The 24,327-nt window shown below is 34.3% G+C and overlaps 1 protein-coding gene across 5 annotated transcripts in view; it reads left to right on the forward strand.

The window, feature by feature from the left end:
* Positions 1 to 24,327, forward strand: part of tsl (membrane-attack complex domain containing protein torso-like) — a 134,858-nt gene that overhangs the window by 76,781 nt on the left and 33,750 nt on the right. Inside the window, exon 1 of one of the 5 annotated variants that reach the window (XM_023173649.2) lies at positions 215 to 442. The exons of 2 other annotated variants lie outside the window; for them this stretch is intronic. Coding sequence is in view for 2 of the 3 variants with exons in the window: in XM_074170048.1 (XP_074026149.1) it covers positions 22,298 to 22,408 (111 nt within the window). In the remaining variant the exon portion in view is untranslated. Of the gene's footprint in view, positions 1 to 214; positions 443 to 22,289; positions 22,409 to 24,327 lie in introns of those variants that run through there. 2 more of the 5 variants (XM_074170048.1, XM_074170047.1) reach the window with 2 other exon arrangements.

A 24,327-nucleotide genomic window follows, 5' to 3' on the forward strand; every position in this document is an offset into this window, starting at 1 on the left:
GCTTGTTTATACTTCCGAATATTTTTCATAAGATTCAATCTCACCCCCTATGAAAATGAATCGCTTTTCACGTGCAATATTGAATTTAATTTTTCCCTTTTTCCCAATGGCAGCTAAGCCACTGACGCCAAAAACACAAACACGTGGGGAAAGTGAATGTGTTTTTGTCTTATCTGGACGCCAGTGTATTTGTATTTAGTCCCCTACTAGATACAAATCTAATTCTGACACCTGCTGCTATCAAGGGGAGTCGCAAAGTGGTCAATATTGTGGTTTCGTATTTCAGTCAGTCGGAAAGTGAGGTTCGCGTTGAATGCAGTCTCTCTCAGTTAGTACTCATGTGTCGATAACACACGCGTTATTTTCCGTTTTGTTACAGCTACAGATTTGGTTTTCGGCTGAGCTTGTAAAAGATATATACAAGGTGATAGGCTTATGAAAGGTGAGTGGCATGTTTGAGATTGATCTAGAACGAGGCTGAAGGTTATCTTGTTTTGATACAAGATGACTCGAGATTTCAGAACAATAACAGACAGGTTCATGGAAAGTTGTTCGGTAGTAATGTTTTTGATGAAAGGATGGTTTGGTGAAAAGCAAATGCTTATTGTGAATTCTTTCAAGTTTTTTTATTTTCAGTGATATCGAACGAATAAAATTATTATGCATACTTGACCATTAATCATGATACCAATATTGTTAGAAATTATATTGAGTGTTCAAATTTCAAAAACATTTCTATTTTACATAGATGCGAAAATAATATTTTCGATCTGAAACTACCGAAATTAACGAAAAACTTTCATAGGATTTCAATTCCCCATGTTTCAAATATTAAAATTCGCAATAAATTTCGTATTCTCGTATTTTCCTTTCGTATTTTCCTTTCATAGTAAATGAATAAATGTTGAATATTTCATTAGATTATTTTCAATTATTCAACAATCACAACTTTGAATATAAAATAAACAAACATTTTTATTTTCGTTATTATGACTGTTACAAAAATGTTTTGTAACAGCAATACAATTTTTACTAATTATCAAAATCAGGTATTTATGAATGATTAGCGAAGAAATGTTTGCTTTTGGGTGTCAGAGAAGTCAACAAACACTAACCCAAAAAATTTTGTTGAAATGGATTCCAAACCAAGGAGCTAAAACAGAAATCTGAAGGAACAAATATTTTTTTGCCTTCGAAAAGGCTATTATTAAGAAAAATTAAAATTAAATACGAAATAATGACTTATTAAAAATAAAATAAATAAAATTAAGTTGCAAATAATAATCATAAAAAAATAATAAGTGAATATATTTTATGAATATAGTATTAAATCAAAATGTAGCTCAGATGGCCTATAGATATCTTGCCGCTGTGCCGATAGAGATGTTTCTGTAGGAGATTACATTCTAACAAAAACGACAGTGCAAATTTTATATGAAGTAGACTCACGCTAGGCAAATATAGCCTGTTTTGTGATGTCTAAATCAGCGTGGCATTTGTACAATTGTATGTCTTATGTATAATTGTATTAATATGGTAAGTGAAGCTTTCTTACATTTTTTATAGAAAGAGGACAAAAGAGAGAATTTAAAATTGGGTTTCAAATGAGATTGGATTATTTGAATCATTTCGATTGGGGTATAACCGCTTATTGTGGTATTATTGTTAAAATTCTGTAGTGTATGTGTAGTGCTTATATACACAATATATACAAAACATAAGTAAGTATTTATTTCAGTATGAATGTGGAAATTTTTCTGGCTGATTATGTACATACTTTTTCGCCTCTTTTTTGAATAGTTTGAAGGATGTTATATCTTTTAAATTTTTAGTTAAGACGTTGAATATTTTTGTACCATAAAACCGTTTCATTAAAGAATTAAATTTTTACGTCCTGGTTCATTTTTGATCTAGTATCTCTTGAATGTTTTCTGCGCGAAATCTGCTCGTTTATGGAACATTCTCATAAGGCAATGATAAATGTATAGTGAATGAATATTTACATGTTAGTTTCTTGACATAACTCTCTTGTTGAAAAGAGTCTATTTTTTTAAGATAATTTTTAATAAAATGTTTTGAGCCGTTTGTAATGGGCTAATAGCATTTTTGAAAGTTGCACCCCAAGCAGGAATACAATATTTTATTATAGATTCGATAAGAGAGGTATAGAGTATTATAAGATTTTTTTGACAGTATGTCACGTAGTTCATAAAAATTGTGCAACAATACTCGGAGCCTTTTTGTTTCAAAGTTGATATGTTCCGTCCATTTTAGATGCTGATCTGATATAACTCCGAGGTATTTTACAGATGTGGTTTGTTCTATGGTCTGACAGTCGCAAGTATTTTGATTATTACAGTGCGGTATAAGCATTTTTATTTTGTAGTTTTTGGGTTGATCACGAAGGGTGGGGGAAAAGGTCAAATACTTTGTCTTGTTTACATTCAGTGACAGTTTGGTACTATTTAGCCACATGTATATTTTTTGTAAATTTGTTTCTACTGTCTCTCTTATTTCATCCCAAGATGTTCCCGTGTAAATTAGAGCCGTATCATCGGCATAGCATATTATAGCGCCTATGAAATTGTTGATTTTTGTTATACTGTTAATGTAAATAAAAAGAAGTATCGGTCCCAAAACGGTACCTTGTGGTATACCAATTTGTACAGTCAGTTCGCTACTTATTTCATTTCCAATTTTCACTCGTTGGATTCGATTTGAAGGTAGTTCTTCATCAAAGCCAAAGCATTGCCTCGAATACCATAGTTGTTCAATTTTTTCATTAATAGATCATGGTCAACTGTATCGAAGGCCTTGGCCAGGTCCAGGAAAACGGTGAAGCATTTGGTTGGCCCGTCCATGGCCTTCACAGTGGTTTCAAAAAAATCCATTATGGCATTTTCCGTGTTTGAGTTTTTCACGAATCCAAATTGCCTGTCAGTTATTATATGATGTTTATCCAAAAAATTAAGTAGTCTTTTATTGACACATTGTTCAAAAATTTTGGCTAGCATATTTATGATAGATATATGTCTATAGTTAATAATTTGGGATTTTTTCCTGCTTTGAAAATTGGTGTTACATTGCTGATTTTCCATTGCCAAGGTATGACGCTGGTTGAGAATGTTTGATTGATGATGTGGACAAGGGGGACTAAAATGTTGGTATGAATTGATTTCAGTCTTCGAGTTTATTTTATCTGGTCCTGGTGCGGAGTTAATCTTTAGATTTGCAATTATCATGACAATTTCATTTTTAGTTGTAGGTTCCAAAAATATTTATTGATTAATTTTAGTATCGCATAAAAAGTTTTCGGGTAAGTTTGTCTTATAAAATAGAAAATAGTTTGTCTTAGAAAATAATTCGATATTTTAATGTAAATCGACAATATTCTTTTGAAAGTTTTGTTTGGTGGAGAAGGCAATAATTCTTACTGTTATAATGGGTTTTCAACCTTACACGGTCTGAAAATGTCCAATATTAAATCAATAGAGAAAGTGCTGGACTCTAATGAAGAACAAACTTAAAAGTTCATGCCGAAAAGTAACTATAGTATGAACCAGTGAACGTCCAATTAGTTAGTAACTTCATATTCATAAATTTTGCCTACAAATTTAATGAGCAATGGAAAAAATTAAATGTCTTTACTTAGATTTTTTAGATATTGACGTTTATGAAAATAATTCTCTTGAAGACGAAAAACTTACTTCGAATGAAAAACGCCACTCATAAGAGGTAACCCATGAATCATCGAAGATATTAACACAGAATGTATAAACCTCTGAGCAAAATGTCAGGAATAAATTCCAAAAATCCACGAAAAATAGTGACACTAAAAACTCGGCTGAGAAAGCCTTATCCATTTTGTCATAATAAAGAATGTTGGAATAATTCAAAAATGGATTTTGAAAATAATATTCAGAAAACCAAATACCTAATACCCGTCAGAATGACTTTTCCAAGCTTGAAAATATCTCAGATATAAAGCAAATATTTTATTTGACACTAGGTATCGACTAAAAAAGGAATCGGAAACTTCATCTCTATCATTCATATCCATCATTGTGTAGCAATGCTGTGAATGATAACTGATTCAATTCCATAACGAATGTATAGAATACAAATTGAATTAAGAAAAGTGTTTTTTATATAATTCAGCGTCCATGAAAGTAGCTGTTTCGAGAGGGCTTTTTCTATCAGTTTGTGTCTAGATGGCCATGATCGGATTGGTAGAATAGCATAAGCTCAACTCCGCCAAGATGAAAATAAAGACCATTAATTGTTATTATTTTACTGAAGTTTGCATTGGTCAGGCCCTATCTCTCGAAACCTCGATACATTCGTGAAGGCGCGCCAGCATTATCAACCAACGATCACTCCCCAAACCGTGGGGTAAGTGATCATTGGGTCCAAGAATCACGTGCCAAGAATGACAGCCTTCTGTATCTGTCCAGCTAAAATGTTTGCCTTAGTGCCGCAAGCCAGTATGATTCTGAGATTCAAGAGTAGAGAGTGCATCATTCCACCAAGAACTCTAATAAACAGATTAACCATCTTGACAGAATGGTCTGAATAGAGTCTGTGTCGAATAGAAAATCTCGATATTTTATCTGTTTTAGAACGATACTCGTCTCACCAGGAGCTGAAAACTCTGGTGGTCGAGAAGGACTACATCAGGCTCATCAGCCTGAGGGTGGAGAACGAATAGTTCCAATAAATTCGGCAGTTCTCGTTCCCCATAACAGAATATTCATATCCCCCGGAGCATAGGGCAACACCAGTGTTTCATTAATACCGTAAGAGTGCTGTAGGTGATGAATCACTCTTAGGACCGTGTTATGTCGATGGATATAGGCCGAGACCGCATAAGCTGGACATGCTGACAGTAAGTGCATTAGGGTCTCGGATGCCTCGCAGCATTCCCTGCATCTTGTGTCAGTAACCTCTATACCCATCACGCGACTGCGCTAGACTAAGGTTATTATAAATTTTTCACCGTAGTATGCGCTGTTCAGGCCCTATCCCCCGAAGCCCCGATACATTAGGGAGGGCGCGCCAGCATTATCAACCAATGACCACTCCTCACACCGTGGGGTAAGTGAACATTGGGTCCGAGAATCATGTGCCCTAAGCAAGCGCAGTGAGCCAATAATGACAAACTTCTGCACTGTGTGGCTAAGATGTATGCCTTAGTGCGGCAAGCCGGTATGATTTTAAGATTCGAAAGTAGAGAGGGCATCATTCCACCAAGGACTCCAATAATCAGAACAACCATCTTGACAGAGTGATCTGGATACAGTCTGCGGAGTTCGAAGAGAAAATCTCGATATTTTATCCGTTTTTCCTCATCTTTTCGGACGATATTCGTCTCGCCAGGAGCTGAAAATCCAATGACAAATATCTTGCCCTGGTGGTCGAGAAGGACTACATCAGGTTAGTATTATTATTATTAATAAACTAATCTAAGGACCTCAGGTGATATCAGAAGATTACAATCGCGAAGTTTTAGTGACTAGTATATTATATATGAATAAGACAAGTTGGAAAAATTACTTCAAATGGTACATGCACTTTCCGAAAAAAATGATTTTTTGACGAATCTAACGATAATAATTTGTTTGCGATTGGATTATGAATGAGAACAAAAAATTAAATATTACAGAGAAAAATACTTGATAATGATTCATTTACTTTTGTCGAGTGTACCATAGATAATAATTTATTTACTTTTGTAAGCACTTTCCGAAAAAAAGATTCTTTGACGAATCTAATGTTACTAATTTATTTGCGATTGGGTCAACAAATTCAACAGAATTAACTTATAATTTCAGCGATGCACTTACATTTTTTGCAATACCCTAATTTCTTGAAATTTCATTATAATAAATTCTCAAAGTGATTTCTCCTTATTATCCTTATTCTCCAATTGCTTTTCTTGACACGTTCCGTAATATCTGAGGCGTTATACTTCTGAATGCCTCTAGAATCGTTTCTTCTAAGATTTCGAGAGTGGCTGAGGCTGTTGCTCTTTCTTATCATATCCCCAAATGAAGAAATCTTGCAGTCAGATCAGGAGAGCGGGCAGGCCACCGTACTGGACCGTTGGTTGCAATAATTCAAGTATTGAAACGTTCTATTAAGTAATCAAGAACGTCTCTTGTATTATGAGTGGGTGCTCCATCTTGTTGGAAGTATATTTGCCGGGAAACTGCTAAAGGTAGAGAGATTGAGATGATCCTCCATTTAGTTTGAAATAAACCTAAGTACTTAACCCCTGTTAACTGACCTTTAAACAATATTGGCCCAATTATTCTGTTTCCAACGATACTAGCCCAGACATTGACACCAAATCTTTTCATTTCCCCCCTTTCATTGCATGTTGATTTTGTTGAGCCCAGTACCGAGAAGTTTGCTTGTTAAACAAGCCATTATTTGCAAACCGTGATTCCTCGGAAAATATAATGAAGTTGATAAAATTCGGGTTTCTATGATTTTGAAGCAACTAACCACAAAACACTTCTCGTCTTTCACCATTCTCGGCATACATATGTTGATATGTAAATGATATTTAAATACTCGATAATCGTGCTTTTTCATTATTTTTCTTGCTTATTCGTGACTTATCTGCATTTCTCGACTAATTTCTCTTAAATAAACCGTTTTGTCAACCTCAACCATAGCAAGAACTCTAGGCTCAGTCTGCTCATTTATGATAAACCTCTGTTCCGCCTCTTGATTTCCCTCTTGCCTAAAACGATTCTCAACATACGGAAAATACTGATGGGATGATTGTTGCCGATTGAGATATCTCTGAGCATACAACTCAGCAGCATTCCTTGAGTTTCTATGGCATTCTCCAAACAATAACAACATATTCACTTTTTCACTTCGAGTATACATTATTTTGGCGGAAGATTGAACTAAAATTTAACGAAAATTAAGAAACTTTCACCTTCTGCTCATAAAGCTTATGTCACTGTCACAACCTAAGTGAGTGTTTTGTTTTCCAAAGAATGATGAAAATAACTACAAAATATGCAACATACCTATCCATAGCACATCTGACAAAAGTAAATACATTATTTAAATATATTATTATATTTATTATTAAATACAGTATTTTCCTCAGTAATATTATATTTATGTTCTCAATTGTAATCCAATGGCAAATAAATTATTATACTTAAATTAGTCAAGTGCATATTGGAAAGTGCTTGTCAAAAGATAATTGCCATTTGAAAAGTAATAGTTAGATACGGAAATGAGATTTTGCCAACTTGTCTTGTTCATATCTAACATACTAGTCACTAAAAATTCCATGATTGTAATTTTCTTATATCACCTGAGGTCCTCAGATTAGTTTACGTCCAATGCAATTTCAAAAGTGACTCTGAAAAAATTGAGTAGGCGTAAAAACTTTCGGAAATGTCACATTCAGATCCAGAATTGTCTCAGATATAAAAAAAAAATATTTTATCATTTTGGACTTCCATTGTCTAATAAAATATAAATTGATTTGAACCCTGAAAAAAACAATTAAAAAATTGATAAGATAAACCGAAAATAACAATTGTAATAAACAAAAAACTGAAATTACGAAGAAATAACATACAAGCAACAACCAAACAAATAAAAATTGAAATATTAATATGTTATGTTATTGTATGTTATTTCTTTGTAATTTCAATTTTTCGTTTTATAAAATTGTTATTTTCGGTTCATCTTATTAATTTTTCAATTGTTTTTTTCAGGGTTCAAATCAATTTATATTATATTGGACAATGGAAGTCCGAACTGATGAAATACACCACGAAACATTGTCAACCACCTTAAAACAAATATACATGGTGTTCCATTTATAACCGGAGTCATTTCCGGTGAAACCGGAAAATGAAAAATATGTGAAAACTCTCCTCTCTCTTCACAAACCGTTCATATATACCAAATCTCATTTTATACACCTAATTGTCTAGCTCTAGAAGTTATAACTTATCTAATACATTCGTTGACACCCGGTATATTTTAAAAACACTAGAGCTTTCTAATGATGCTTGCACCTTCTTCAAAAATTATTTATCTAACAGATAACAGAGAATTATACTCAAGAACTGAATACAAAATTTTCCCCGAATAGCCACAAAGAAGGTATAGGTATAGGAAAGATTATAAATAGGCCGGCATTCCACATGTTATCTAAATTGAACTGTTATAGTGAACAGCTTTGTCACCTCATCTTCCACATTTTTTCATTGTATTATGATTGATTTTTTTCAAACGGACAAATTAAGACCTTTATTTTTATTGAATGCTAGCGACTCGGCTCGCCTTGATTTTTTATTTTTTTTTTTTGTTAACAACGTGTTTAAATTGAGGTTAACAAGTTACAAATTCCAATGAAAAATGTTTTACAACTGGTCTGTTTTAAAACAATTTTTGAGGTTTACAAGTTGTTCTGTTCCCGTCCTGTTCCCGTCCCGGTTCTTTGTGCCCCAGAAATATTTTTTTACGCATTTTGAGTGAAACTACTTCAACTTACGCCTAGTTTTAAATTTGTGAAATTCTACTGAATGCTGTTCAAATTCAGTTGAGACTTCGCCGTCAAAAACTTTTTTTCATTAGTTAGAACATGAACTAGTGAAACTGTTATTTTATATTTAATAATAATGATTTTTTCATGCCCAATATTTCTCAATGGTAGTTTTTCTGCCATTATGGAACGATATTTTCTCTGGTTACTATTATAATTAATCGAACTACATGTTGCGAAGTTGAAAAGAATGGTAGTTTTTATATTCATTTAATTTAGAGGGAATTAAATAGCTGGTAACTGTTGATTGAGTGTATTTTATATGAGAGCTGTTTTTTGTTTTCAATGTTAACTGTGATCAAATTCCTTCATTACTTTTGTTAGCGTTCTAATTACTGTTTCTCGTATTGTAGTTGCTAGAAATTAATTTTGGTGCTTGCGAAACTAGGGCAGATATCAGTAGTACTATTTGTTTTGGTTTGAAATCCTAGATCGGTGCTTTTGAAACCAGGACAGTTATCAGAATTTCCTATTTATATTCTTTCTCGAGATAATAATAATGAATTTTGAAACTATGTCACTTGCGCATTCTATCTAGGTTTCGAAGATAAACTATTTGGGATGTCACTAATTTCCTGTTTTTATTTGAAACTAGCGATCCCACCCGGCTCCCCACAAGTGCAATGCTGATACAGAATGCCTTTATATATAAACTTCACATCTTTTTTGATAGTATACAATACTAACATATTTTCTTTAAAGCAACATATATATGGCCCGGTACCGCCGCAACCACTATGTCCCCTCATTTTAAATTAATATCTTCGAAAATATTCATTCAAATTACATGCTATAAGGGGCCATGTTGATCACATTATGTACAGATAAGATGAAGAATATATTGAAAATAATTTTATTAACGCGCCTTTTTCCCCCGCGACTGGCGTCTTGATTAGAATATTTGAAAATTATGTTTCATTGCACATCTGAAACATAAAACTAACCTACATACAAAATTTTAGCCTTTGAAAATGTCAGCCTCCAGTATGGAGAAACAGTGATGAAAAAATAATTTTGTTTCTTGGACGCGCCTTATTTTATTCTCATTTTTGCTAAATTTTTATAATTTCAATTTGATGGTATTCACCACATTTGAAATGTACATTATATTTTGGATATATTTTCTTTGGCTTAAATATAATGGCTATGTTGTGTTCCTTCAACGTCGAAATCGTGGATTCGTCATTGTGATGTTCCATCACATTCAGAATCCTCATCACATTTTATATGTTCTTCGATCGTATTACGGGTTCTTCATTATGATGTCCACCACATGCCAGAACTCTGTCAATATTTTCTTGGAGAAAGTTCTCCAATTACCCCAATATATACATTAAATAAGTTCTATTGAGTACCAGGATAGTCAGAACGACCACTCCTTTTTTTCAAGCTATTTTTAGTGCACATTTCTACAACCCAACAACAGGTTCTAGCACTAAATAAACCATTCTCTCACCAGAGTTTGTTGCATAGAAACATAATCACCTGAACATATAATAGTTCAACTCACTTCTTTTCGTTCAACTGACCAGTTTCGGTGTTGAACACATAAGTTGAAGCGGTCAACTTCCCTGTGTTTTCATAAATCTCTCATCTGAAAAAGAACCTTCTACTTCTTTTCCACTGTCTTGATATTGATTATTCTGAAGTCCATAAGTAGCTTAGACCTGTGGCTCCAAAAATAGACGTATTAGTTTAGGGTGGGAAACTATTAGATTCATTCTTGGAAAAAAATGGCCTGCCAATAATAACATTTTGATAACTTTGTATTTGATGTGATGTCTTGTTCTTGAGAGTTTTCGATTCTAAATACCTCGTGAAAGGTTTTGCCTCACCTGACGCGACAAGACCAATAATTTCTTCTCTCTGGACATTCTAATGATCTTTGTCTTATCGTGTTAAAGTAAATGTCACAACTGTGTGAATTAACCCCTAGAAACTTAATTTTTTGTAAATAATTCAACGGTTGATTGTTGAAGTTTATACCAATATTTCCACAACTCCTTTGATAAGGCTGAAATCTCAATCTCAAAAACATTAATCTTTTCATTATTGAGAATCAGCAGAAAGAGCTGAACCAATCATTGAGAACATTTAATAATCTCTGAGCTCAGCTCACTATTAGCGGAACTTACCAATGATGTGTAATCTACAAGCATAGTGAATTGTGCTTGATTCGATATAGGTTCAATTTTATCTGTTTGTAATAACCAGAATATTGGTCCAATTACACTGTTTTCCATTTGTTAAAAATGACAATATGCTTTCTAAAAAAACTCCTCTAAGAAAACGATTTTTGCTTAGATTTCATGTTTACACAATCGAAGACATAGTTTGCACAGCAAAAATATTCTAATCGGGCATTTTCCTTCTTCAAGATATTCCAATAATCTTCCATAAAATGAATGTATTGTTGTATTAGGTGAACATTCAGTTGAATTAGTACCTTTTTAAAATAATTGTGATTCCAGTATCACGTCTGTGGTTGAATATAGACAGAAACATAGTTTTTTGTTAAAATTTCTAGTTTGAGTTCTTTGGAGTGTATACCGAACACAAATGATGAATCGATTGATATTGATAAATTAATTATACAACAAAGAGAAGAGATGGGACTTCATCAGATCCACGGGATATTTCTTTGTTAATTTTTGGCTTATCAAATATATATATATATATATATATATATATATATATATATATATATATATATATATATATATATACTACTAGTTGTTGCCCGCGGCTTCGCCGGCGTAGAATTTGGTAGTTATAGTACTATGTTGCTGAATAGCTGCTGTTCCAATGTTTTGACAGAATCAGAATCAACGAAACTTAGGCGTGCGCAGCGTTATAGAACAGTGCTTTAAAAAAAATTGTTCTACAGCGCCATCTAGTGGCGAGTTACAGAAAAATTGATATCCTAGAAATCTTCTCTATGAAAAATTACTTATACATGTCAAGTTTCACCACGATCGGTTGAGCGATGTAGAAGTTTATCACTTACCAACCAACCAACAAACATTCATTTTTATATATTAGATTTGTTTTCAGAGTTGATATTGCGAGAGGACTATTCAGAAGTGTGATGTTCTCTCATTGTTCCTCAATACTTTCAATCTCCAACTCCCCGTTTTTCCATGACCCCTTCTCCGGCTCGACACTCGCCGTGATATACGAGGGGCAGAAAACTTACTATATTACACTATGTTCCCCCAAAAGAAAAACTAAGTACACTATTTACAATCTATCAAAATTGAGTCTCTGAACTGGTTTTATTTCCCGTCTGGGTCTGAAGTACTGAAGTATTCATATTTTCTCTTATATTACACATCCCTAACAACTTTCACATTTTCTACAACAGTATCATCAACATTTGGAACGGCTTGAACATTTTTTTCTGTCGGCTCACTACTAGTTGTAGTTAGGGCAGAAATATTAAAATGATATTTTTTTATTTGATTCAAGTATCTTTTCCAAATAACATTATTCAATTCTGGAATCTTAACCAAGTAAGTAGGTTTTCCGATTTTCCTGAAAATGAGTGCTTTTATCCAAGTTACTTTAGGCAATCTATAATCTTTAACAGCGACACTTTCGTTTTCAGAAAACTGTGAAAATCTTTTGCCTGCATAATCTTTCACTTGTTTGGCTTGCTGTTTCAAGAAACGCTTCTTCAAACCTGCCTCACCACAATTTTCCTTTTCATTTGGTTTTAGCAAATCAAATCTAGTACGTAATTTCCTTTTGAACATCAACCATGCTGGACTTCCACCAGTAGTGCAATGATTTGTGTTACGAAAATCAAACAAAAAATTATTTAAGGCGATACTGATTTCTAAATTTTAATTTTTGCATAGTGCAGTTTTCAATGCATTCTTCACTGATTTTACGGCATTTTCGGCTGCACCATTTAAGACGGATGAAAAGGAGGAGAAGTGATGTGTTTAATACCATTCAAATACAAAATGGTCTGAAATTCATTTGAACAAAACGTTGTTGCATTATCAGATACAACTTGATGAGGTAATCCAAATCTGACAAATAGAGTTCGAAGAACACTAATGGTTGCACTTGATGTGATTGAATTCATGATAAATACTTCTATACACTTTGAATGTGCATCTATGACTATAAAAAAATATTTTCCTAAAAATGGACCCATAAAATCTATGTGTAACCTAGACCATACTTCTGTTGGGTAAGGCCAAGGATTAAGAACAGCCTTATTAGGACATTTTTCATGTAACAAACAGTTGCCACATAACATGCATATCTGCTCAATATTTTTATCTACACCAGGCCACCAGAAGTATGACCTAGCAAGACTTTTCATTTTTACCACTCCTAAATAAGATAAATGGAATCATTCAAAATATTCTCTCTCAAAGTAAAAGGAATAACTAACCGATTGTTCCACATTAAGCAATCATTCTCCACACTAAGTTCGTTTCTAATTCTTTGGTACGGTTTCAACGAATCCATTATCTTCCCTGGCCATCATTTTTGAGTATAATTTATTATTTTCGATAATTCAACATCTTTTGAAGTTTCTTCTCTTACCTGTTCAAATTCAATTGGGCAATGATCATTTCTCGAAAAATAATCAACAACATTAAAATCAATATTTTTCTACAGTCTCCTTCATTTCCCTTTGTAGGCAATCTTGACAAAGAATCTGCGCGATTATTATCCGATTTTACAAATTCAATATTGTATTGATAATTGGATAAAATTACTGACCAACGTCGTAACCTGTTGGCAGAAAATTGAGGAATGTTTTTATTTGGATTAAAAATGGATACGAGTGGTTTATGATCCGTTACAAGTGTAAAGCTTCGTCCATAAAGATATTGGTTAAACTTACACAGTCCAAAAATAATTGCCAAACCCTCTTTCTCAATTTGCGAGTAATTTCTTTCCGCCTCGGATAAAGTTCGAGATGCATAGGTAATTGGCCGTTCTTGTCCATCGGCCATAACATGTGCTAAAACTAACCCAACTCCATATTGAGAAGCGTCAGTGATTAATCCTAGAGGTAGGTCAGGATTGTAATGAACAAGCACTTCAGCTGAAGTAAGAATATCTTTTATCTGTTGAAAAGAATTGCTACAACTATCTGACCAATTCCAACTGATTTTATTTTTCAACAAATTATACAGAGAATTCAGAATAGTTGAGAGATTCCTCACAAATTTACCGTAGTGGTTGATCAGTCTCAAAAAGGACTTCAACTGACTAATATTTTCTGTAACTGGGGCATTAACAATTGCCGATATCTTATCTTGACAGGTATGTGAACCTTCTTCGTCAATTTTGAAACCAAGATAAGATATTTGTGTTTTGAAAAACTCGCATTTATGTAAAGCAATTTTCAAGCCAGCCTCTTTCAATTTATTCAATACAGTTCCTAAACGAGTAATATGTTCTCTCCGGTTGCGACCTGTAACCAAAATATCATCTAGAAATATTGCAACACCCGGTATATCATTCAACAGCGACTACATGAGTTTTTGGAATTTAGCCGGAATACTGTCAATCCCAAAAAGGGGCTCTGTTGTAGCGGTATAATCCCTTATGTGCTGAAATCGATACATAATTTTTCGATTTTTCATCCAAACATACTTGTTTGTATGCATTTGCTAGGTCTAATTTGGAGAAACTTTCGCCGCCTTGCAATTTTGCAAAGAACTCCTCAATTCGAGGAAGAGGATGTGGTCAATCTCAATATAAGGATTCAAAGTGACTTTAAAATCCCCGCATAACCTGACAGATCCATCTTTTTTCAAAACGGGAGCAACCGGTGTTCCCCGGGACTATAATCTACTGGTTCTATGACTCCTAATGATTCCAATCGCTCCAACTCCTTTTCAACCCTCTCCTTCATGGCGAAAGGAAAGGGGCGAACTCTTAAAAATTTAGGAGACACATTCGCTTTCAAATTGATTGAAAATAATCCTTTGTTAAATCTACCTAAGCCAGGTTCAAAAATAATTTTAGACTCATATAATATGCATTGAATATCACTTGGCAACTCATGAAAATAGTTATTTTCTCCGGAAATAGTATCTGAAATATTGAGGTGAAACACGTTAAAAAATTCGCGTCCCAAAAGTGGTGGTCCGGTAACGTCTTTAATTACATAAATATTCATATTAGTTTGCTTATCTTTTAATGAAATCAAACAATTGAAATATCCCAATGGAATAATATGATCACCATTATATTAACTAAATCTTTTTTCAGTTTTTTCTAAAAAATAATTATTCAAATGAAAATCTTCTGAAACAACAGTGTAAGAAGCACCGGTATCTAAATGTGTATGGCTTTCCTCCAATAAAAATGTCTAATAATATTGGCTTTACTTTACAATCTAAACTGTACAAAGAAAGATCAGCTGATTCTTCCAAATAGTTTTGTGTTTCTTTATTTGAACGAAATTTATTAGTTCTGTTTACTTGTTTTTCCATAGAAACAGTTGCTAAGTGACCCTTTTCTTACATACATGACAAAAATATTCACGAAATAAATGCTTATCTGCCTGGTGGTTTCTTCGACCACAAACTAGACATTTTGGCGGTTTGGAGGGGGAGGCTCGTGACGTAGATGCTCGTGACATACCTTTCATCGGTACTGGCGATGTACCGTGACGCTAGTTGCACACACACCGATTTTGGTCGGCCGACTTTGTACTGGTCGTCCAAATTCCAATAGTGAACCACATGTGGGAACGGGACCTGGCACACATGCCGACCGGTGATCGTGCCACTGTATCGCCGGCAGTACCGGGAAGTAGTGGCGTACATGACTAAATACACTCTTGCATACTCACTGGTTTTTTACCGACCATTCCAGTCTCGAATACTCGGTGAAATTGTAGTTACTACGCATTAACTTCGTTTTGGTAGTGAGTGCTAATTACGACAACAAAGCAACTGATAATTTGACCGATAAAAATCCGGTGAGTGTGCAAGCACCTGCTACCAATAAAATATCGGCTGATTTTATACTGGCCGTCCAAAATCGGTTTGTGTGCAACTAACATGACGCTAAATGCACACAGACCGATTTTGGACGGCCGATTTTATACCGGTCGTCCAAATTCCAATAGTAAACCACATGTAGGTACGGGACCTAGCACACACGCCGACCGGTGATCGGCGTCGATCACCGGTAGGTATGTGTGCAAGGTCCCGTTCCTACATGTGGTTCACTATTGGAATTTGGACGACCGGTATAAAATCGGCCGTCCACAATCGGTGTGTGTGCAATTAGCCTGACCTGTTCTTTTCCTTTTTTCCTGAAACCAGCCTTTGCATAATGTAATTCAGATTCCTTCTTGATGAAACATTGGTTGGGAAATGAAGTTGCATGTGCAGCTGATTTTGCATCGGCAATATCCACAATTTCCTTAAACGTAACCGTACATTTCTCTTCCATGAGTCTATCCTGGACAGTACCTCTTTCATAATCAATAATGAAAATGTCTCTCAAAACTATTTTCAATTCATCATTTCCAAATTGACAAGTCCCAGCTAAACTTTTCAATCAAGCTGCCCATTCCTTAGCAGTTTCATTCGACATTTTTTTAGCTGTGTAGAACTTGTATCTAGCAGCAAAAACACTATCACTAGGTTTAAAATGTTCTGTTAATAACGGACACAACTCAGAATACCTTTTCGTTTCAGGTTCATCAGGAATACACAAATTGTGAACTAATTTATAAGCCTCTTCATTGAGAATGTTCAATGAAATAGCACTTTTTCGTTTATCGTCTGAAATTTGGTTGGCCACAAAATAGTTTTCTTACCTCTTTTTGAAAATCGACCAGTCAGATTGAACCGGGTAAAATTCACGTAAATGCCCAATGTATTACGTGGCCATTTTTCTTGAAAACTGAAAAAAAAAACTAATACGTAGGTTCACCAAACAAAGTTATTTAAACTGTTTTTTAAAACCTCATCGTCACTTGCGATGTTCTCTCGTTGTTCCCTCAATACTCCAATCTCTGATCGGGAAAGGTTTGGAGTCAAACACACTTTTACTGCCCAAATCAAAATATATTCTATGCATTCCAACTAACTCCCCGTTTTTCCATGACTCCTTCTCCCGGCTCGACACTCGCAGTGATATATGAGGGGCAGAAAACTTACTATATTACCAAAACATTTTTGGATATACGAGCAATTATTCAGGGATCATCTTTTTCAGTTTCTTCATCTGATATTATTAGATATAATATTTCACTTTGATTTATTATTAGTTATTTCAGATATAAGTTTCTATGCACATTTTTCGGTTAACTGATTCAATAACCATTTTAAATTAACTTCTCTTTCTGATTTTTTCACCAATCAATTGTTTTTTCTTGGCACTTGGATATTCTCCCTCTTAAAAGCAAGTAATTCTTCAAGACATGAGTTCGACTTTATTTACCCAATACCTGTTAACACTTAAAAAAAAATTTGAGAAGTAAACTTCCACACGAGTTTGGTTGGTAAATCTATGAAATGATGCTTTTGGGAGATTTTTATCTTCTCAACAAGCTTCAACAATCAGAAGCAGCCTCCATTCAATCTTCTCTGTAGCCGTTTAAAATATCACCATTGCATCGACAACAATTAAATCCACTCATTATATGCATCCTGTTTTCGTCTGTTACTATGATCTACGAGTCCGTTTCTAGAGACTGCTCCGTCCCTGATTGTTGCAAAGAAATATTTATGTTGCACCAAAGATGAATTAAAACTTCAAATCATGTGTAGTAATCGTTTCAATTTGAACTTACAACACTTCTATTCAATTTGTCAGCTATAACTATTGAACCGATCAAATTTATTAATGAGCTGTGTACATCGGTCATGAGGAAGTGGTTCAAACTCAGCGCAAAATGAAGTCTGTTTTGGTATTGCATCGTGACTGAAATACCCGGTTCATTGCATTTTGTAATTTCATTCAGTAACAATTAACAAACCATTGAAATTGGTATGACTCATCGCCTTTTTTTTGGATCAATAAATATTAGGAAATGTATTGAGAATCGTACTGGGTTTTTTGTGAAAGCATAAATCCAATAATTCTCCAGAGAAACAAAATCGAGACATATTTCATTGAGGAGAATCAGGAATCTACAGCATCGTTTTACTCCTCTAGGTAGCAAACTCTATTGTAGAACTTTATATATAAAAACTATAGCGGAATCAATTATTTTTCATATATCACACAAATTGTTTGCGAGATGTTGAAAACCTCAAGGACCGGTCAACAATCCCGATAAACGGGATTGTGTGGCATTTTCTAATTTTCCGAATACTTATTCAATAGTGATCAGGGAAATAAAGAAAATTAAAAATTGTAACAATCTATTTGATGATGAAAATATATCAGAAATATAAAGTGTAACAGCGATAAATTAATATACAGTACATTTCTTCAATGTTACCCCCGCTTTTATTTTTTGAACGGGTCAACTCAAAAAATTGAAATTTGGAATAATGAAATTAATGCATGAATACTTTATTTTGAAGTGAAATTGACAGATGAAACTTTCAAGATGGCGACTGGGCGACTGGGCGCCATCTGGGAAAACAAATTAAATGGAAAGGGGGTCTTGTGAAACATGATTTTGAAGCTCCTGACGAATACTTCACAACCCTAGAATATGAAGTCAATATCTTCACCTACTACAAAATGGCGGAACATTTAATCATTTCCTGAAGACAAACACATTAATATCAATATTTCTTTCCTTTATTTCTTTGTATCTGCCATATGGCAATTCTAACAAAACGATAAGGTTTGTTAAGTTATTTTTTGTTTATAAAAGTGACAAAAAATGTCAGTACGACAATGAACATCATTGTTCAGTTAGAATATTCTCATTTAGGTTTCTGTTCTACTAGTAAGAAAGCTACCACGTCAACAATCTCTAAAATGGTTAATTCTCGTCCATTGGAAGAAATAATTGAAGCGATTTTTATTTACGGTGCGACGCGCAACTTCTACGAGACCGAAAGGATTTTCAATGAACGTTTTCCGATTCGTCCTATCTGTACAAAATATTTGAGGGAACGTGTATCCAAATTCACAACTACCGGTAGTGTACATAACAAAAAGCCCCCAGATCATCCGTCCATTCCGGAAAAACAGCAAGTGCAAATAATTGGTGAGATGGTAGTAAATCCTGAAGAGTCTACTTATTCCGTCGCGAATATTTGTGAGGTGTCTCCTTCTACTGTGTAGAGACTTTTGCAAAAAGAATACAAAAAATAAAATAACCTCACATTCCATTTTTACGCTTTCCATTTTATATTGCATTTCAAGACAATCTGAACACAAAGAAACCCCATTTTGCCAATTTTGAATTGTAGATTGTAAATTATTTAAAATTTTCATTTTCACAGATCTGGGATTCTTCTCCCAAGTAAACTGTAATCCTTCTTTTATTGGCATGCTTGAAGTCTCCTATCCCAGAGAATCTAAGTTGGTCTACAGCGACCAGTGTTGAAAAGGGGTACAGTGTTTCTGGAAATTTCTGTAGAGGGCGTTCGAATAAGATCTTTTAATTTGGTTGCCGTTTTCAACACTTATAACTGAATTTCTATAAAGAATCAAGAACCGACCTGCACCAAATTGACGTTGTGGCTCATAAAGATTCCTTATAGAAGATTTGAGATATCAAAGCACACATACATGTCTTTTACAATTGCAGTGAAAAGATTTCTGTGCCGTTTGGCAGTCATTGTTTTAGATTACCAAACTTGAATACTAAATGCTAATTGAACAAAAAAAATAAATTTTGATCAAATTCAAAAAAGCACTTTTTCCAATCACTATAAATGCATTGCTTTTCTCGACGCGCGTTTAACCAACCAAGTTGGCGTCTTCAGGAGATGAAGAAAACTAATTCATACGAATGACAATTGTCACAAGTTGAAACTTGTGCGAACTAAGAACTAACAAGGTCTTACCTTTTAATGTGTGATTCCTAACACGGGTTGGACGAAAGAAAGTGAAAATCGATCGTCCGGCTTTGCGGTTCGAACCTCCTGTTCGCACATCGGTCGATTGAGTGAGTGGAGCAAACCACCTACGACAACCCACCAGGCTTCCGTCCCAACAAAGTACTCTTTTCCTTTCTGATATAGATCAATGATTAAGGGTAGAAATTTGCGGGAATTTTTCTTGTGAAAGTTCCCGAAAGTGAATCATAAAAAGTAATACAGTGTGAGCTGTTTGGAATGGAACCGTTCTCCTTGCCTTGCAGAACTCCCATTGAATTAATGAAAACTTTCTGAAATTGTTGAGATCGGTACATAGCGCTATAAGATTATTGGATGTTTTTGAAAGCCTAAGAAGATCAAAGTGGGGCATGAGAACTATGACCACTATGAACAGTGACTAAGATCCCATTCACAACAGCCCATGTTATTCTTTTCTATGAATCACTCTGTTGAAATTTGAGTAAAATCTTACGAGAAAATGTCTCGCCAATTTTAACCCGAAATCATTGATATGTATCGGAAAGTGAACCCTGTAAGACATAAATAAAGACCACTTTTTGAATTATAAATTAGTTGTCTTCATCTCCTGAAGATGCCAATTTGGTTGTCGAGAATAGTATTGCTTTTCTGGTGATTGGGAAAAATGTTCGTTTTGGATTTATTCTGCGCCAGAGGTACTAGAGTTACCTTTAAAATTTTCATCAATTGATGAAAATAATCTAATTAGCCTTAGACTTGAATTAGTTTTCAGTTTTTCTGACAAGCAATTTTCTACAAATGATGAAGAAATACTGTAAATCTAATTTGAACCTAATCTACCGATTGGATTACCGCACAAATTACCTAATTTCTATAATAATTCAGAACAATTCGCATTAAACTAATTTTGATTTATATAACGAGGCATGCCCGATATTTCTTTTGTTAATCAGACATTCAATTCAAATGTGTTCAAAGATTTCAAAATATATTCAAAGGAGATTAGAACTGGTATTATTCAATGCGAATGTGAAAGAACATAATACACTAATAACCTTGGGCAATCTCGCAAAATTATCCCAGTCACCGACGTGAAAAGTGCTAGGAACTTATACACGGAAGTATATAATCTTAATTGTTGGGGTGTTATTTATTTTTCAACTATAGGGATTCTAGAAAACATTCGAATCAATTCTATCTAAAATCTTGACGTCACATTCATGGACATATGTTAATAATCTCTCCAATTTAGTTAACTTTCTGTTTCGTTTGAGATATTCACTGATTTCTCACACCATGAATGGTCAATGTAAGGTTATTTCCATTGCCATATTTTGTTGTATTTTCTTCTAACACACTTCACAAAATGGCATTTACCAGGCTAGCTTTCCTGAACGCATCGAATTCGTTGGGAAATTGAAAGTGATAAATGGCATAGTCGTGGATAGAATATCAACCGCATTATTATTTCTCAATTACTGAAGTGCCGTATTTACGCTGACTGACTGTGCATGTCTTGAACACGAAGTTGTATGGAATTACGACACGAGTTTTGTATACCCAACGATTTTTGAGATAAAGATAAAAAGATTAAGGGGACTTGAAACCGGTAAAACGTTTAAATTTCAGATGAAGATAATATATCAGTTGAAAAGATTTCGTTGAATCTTTGGCAACATATTTCAGGAAAATGCTTGTTCCTTGTCCTACTTGTCTCCGCACAATGGCGATTGAAAATAGCTCTTGATTTTTCAGTTGCTTTTTCGTCTAGAATCGATCAACGGAGAATTTGTGGAAGCAATTAAATTACTCTCCGTGTTGTGCGACACATGATAGAATATGCAGATCATTTCAAAAAAGTTTACCAAAAATTTTCCCGTTCATGTAAAAATAATTATGAAATTTGATTGGATATGAATTGAAAGGTGTATATTTTTGGGAGAGAATAATTTTTCTGAAAGGTTTTGGCTTTCTACTTCTCAATCTTTATGAAAATAAAAATATGGGAAACTTCACAAGAAAAGACACAAAGCAATCAATTTCGAAAAATTAACTTTATACAAAGATGTGTAGATCATACGAAGAAGTGACACAAACTGGAAGAAAAAGCCCTCTCGAAACAACTACTTTCGTATAAACTTCGAATTACACGAAAGAAAAACACTTTCTAAACAACTACTTTTATATTAACATTGAATTATACAAAGAGGTAGATTAAACTTATAATATTATAATAAAATGATAGTATCAAATTCGTCAGGTTCTGATATTGAAAAATTACGTAGAAATATTTTACCATGGTTCGAAATATTATTCAAAATGGGAAACATTGCACTTTCCGAATATTATGTGAAATATGAAGACAAACACTCGTATTATTTTCAATGAAATCAGTGTTACTCATTACTTCAGAGTCTCCCAAACACAGGCAAAAATTATACATTCATATTTGTGAAGAATCCATTTCTTTGGGTACTTCAATCTCTTTGATAAAATGACAAATCCAATTGAACCAGAACATCTGAAAGCTCAAATATAAAGTGAAGCGGAGAAACAAATATCTCACATACCTAAAGCATACTTGTTTTATATCTCAGTGTGGATACATAGATATATTTATATACATAGTGTTGATTGAGATGAATTAATATATTATCATAATTACATATAGATTATTCATTATAGGTTGGCATATGATTTGATAATAAGGAATGATATGTGTAATAACATGATGATAAAACTGAGAATACTAATGAAAGCAATAAATTTGATTGAAGTAATGCCCAAGGCAAAGAAGAATGAGATGACGGTGGAAGAAAGGTTGCCAGAAATATTCAAGGTGAATACTATACTGAGACAAGGCGATTCACTATCTAAAATACTTTGTAATCTTGTCATAGAATAAGCTAATGAGCATTCAGTTTCCAAATAAGTACGAATGAGCAGTATAGCACAATCCTCATTGACTAATTATTAGGGTTTCTTGAAGATCAGCCAAAAGTGAGAGTTTTTTTTTTGAGAAAAAAATTATTTTTCAGTTAAATTATTTACAAAAACATTTCTTTCAGGCCAGTCTCAACTTACCTATACTGTAGGTTAATGGACTGACACCTATCACAAAACAACTACTCCCCCGGCTAACACCACGAAGGGAGTAGGATTATATCCGACAGGTGTCAGTACAGGATTCTTCATGAAGTTATTCCTGCATTTGCTGTTGGCGATACATGTGCCGTAACCAATTTTCAATTATTGAAACACACTTGCAGACCGGTTTCGGGCTGTTTGCACGGTAGTGTCTATCTTCAACATAAAGTCGATGCTTTCCAATAATGGAAAATCAAATTCTTTCAGAGCATCTTTCCTCGAACTAGGCTGAAGCGAACGACAAACAACATGTTTGTCATAGCCCCATCTGCCTGTGAACGAGGTAACCAACCGCATATCCGAATTTGCCCAAATTCTTCGTATATATGAGGAATTTCGGCAAACTCATAGGCAGTTGCTTCGTTTTCAATGTTAGTAACTTCATTTAGTTTCTTTAATATTTTCCCGAACCTGATCCTAAATGTTCGATAGACTTGATGCAAGGTTTCCCTATTTCTGAAACTTACTTCTTTTTAAACAACAACTTTTGAGTTGTTAAGGAAATAATGAAATAATAGAGAAATGGAAACCAGAGAAATAAAAGTGAGCCACCTTCTCCTCACATTCTATTATGTTTCCCATTGGGCTCAACACAAACACAAAGTCCAAACCTATGCAAGCTGAAGATTGAGGAGGTATCACCTTTCAATGTGAGACAACTAGCACGTATCGGATAATTCACAATGGAATTCATTTTCAAAATACAATCAATTTTCGAATCACTTTCGCAAGTGATTAGAAGCAGAAAGATTTTCAGTGTTACGATCTTCGTTCGAGTTTTGAGGCCGTCGTGGTTTGGAACTGTATCCTAACATTTCGCCAGCACGAGTGGCTGGCTTCTTCAGCCTGATGGTTCACCGATGGCTCGTGATTTCTAGTTTGTAAGCTGTATTTATGTTGACACAGGTAGCCCGCCTTTCTAGTTGGTGCGTTGTTATTGGCCGAAGTGTTATTACCTGCTAAATTGCCTTGCTCTGCTGCCACCATAGCATCTTTGGCCTAAGTGTTATTACCTGTTACATTGCGTTGCACCGCTACCACCTTAGCATCTTTTAGTATGGGATTCCAAATCCGGTTAAGCGTCTCCTCTTTTCTGTTGTTTTTTGTATGTTTATGGATTTATATGGCTTCCCGTACAAGCCGACTGTGGTATCCATGATCGGGTGCAAGTAGTTTCACATCTTCAAACGCAGTAGCGTGTTTCGCTACTGCCGATATTTCTATTTGACCTAATCTAAAATTTGTTCATTCAGCCTTGTACCCATGGATCTGTTGGTGGTACCGATATAAACTTTTCCTCGGGTGCATGCTATACCTACGAGTATACGGTATGCCCCCGCAGCTGATAGTGGATCTGTTTTGTCTTTGTTTCATAACATTTCTTTCATAACATTACTTTTCTCTTGACTTATCCTTGTCGTCTCTTGTCGAAAGAGAGCTATTTTGTCTTGTCTTGTCTGATTTTTCAAAGGAAGAGTCTGCTCGTTTAGGACAAGACCAGCCAAGAGACGAGAATATCTTGTATTGTTGGCAACACTAAATTTCAAAATACAGCACCGTACCTATTTATGAACGAATACTCTTCTAGTAAATCACATAAAAGGTAAAATT

The sequence above is a fragment of the Leptinotarsa decemlineata genome, unplaced genomic scaffold, assembly GCF_025532065.1.
Source record: "Leptinotarsa decemlineata unplaced genomic scaffold, Ldec_3_MD MMD2_P_RNA_scaffold_6, whole genome shotgun sequence".
NCBI classification, from domain to species: domain Eukaryota; kingdom Metazoa; phylum Arthropoda; class Insecta; order Coleoptera; family Chrysomelidae; genus Leptinotarsa; species Leptinotarsa decemlineata.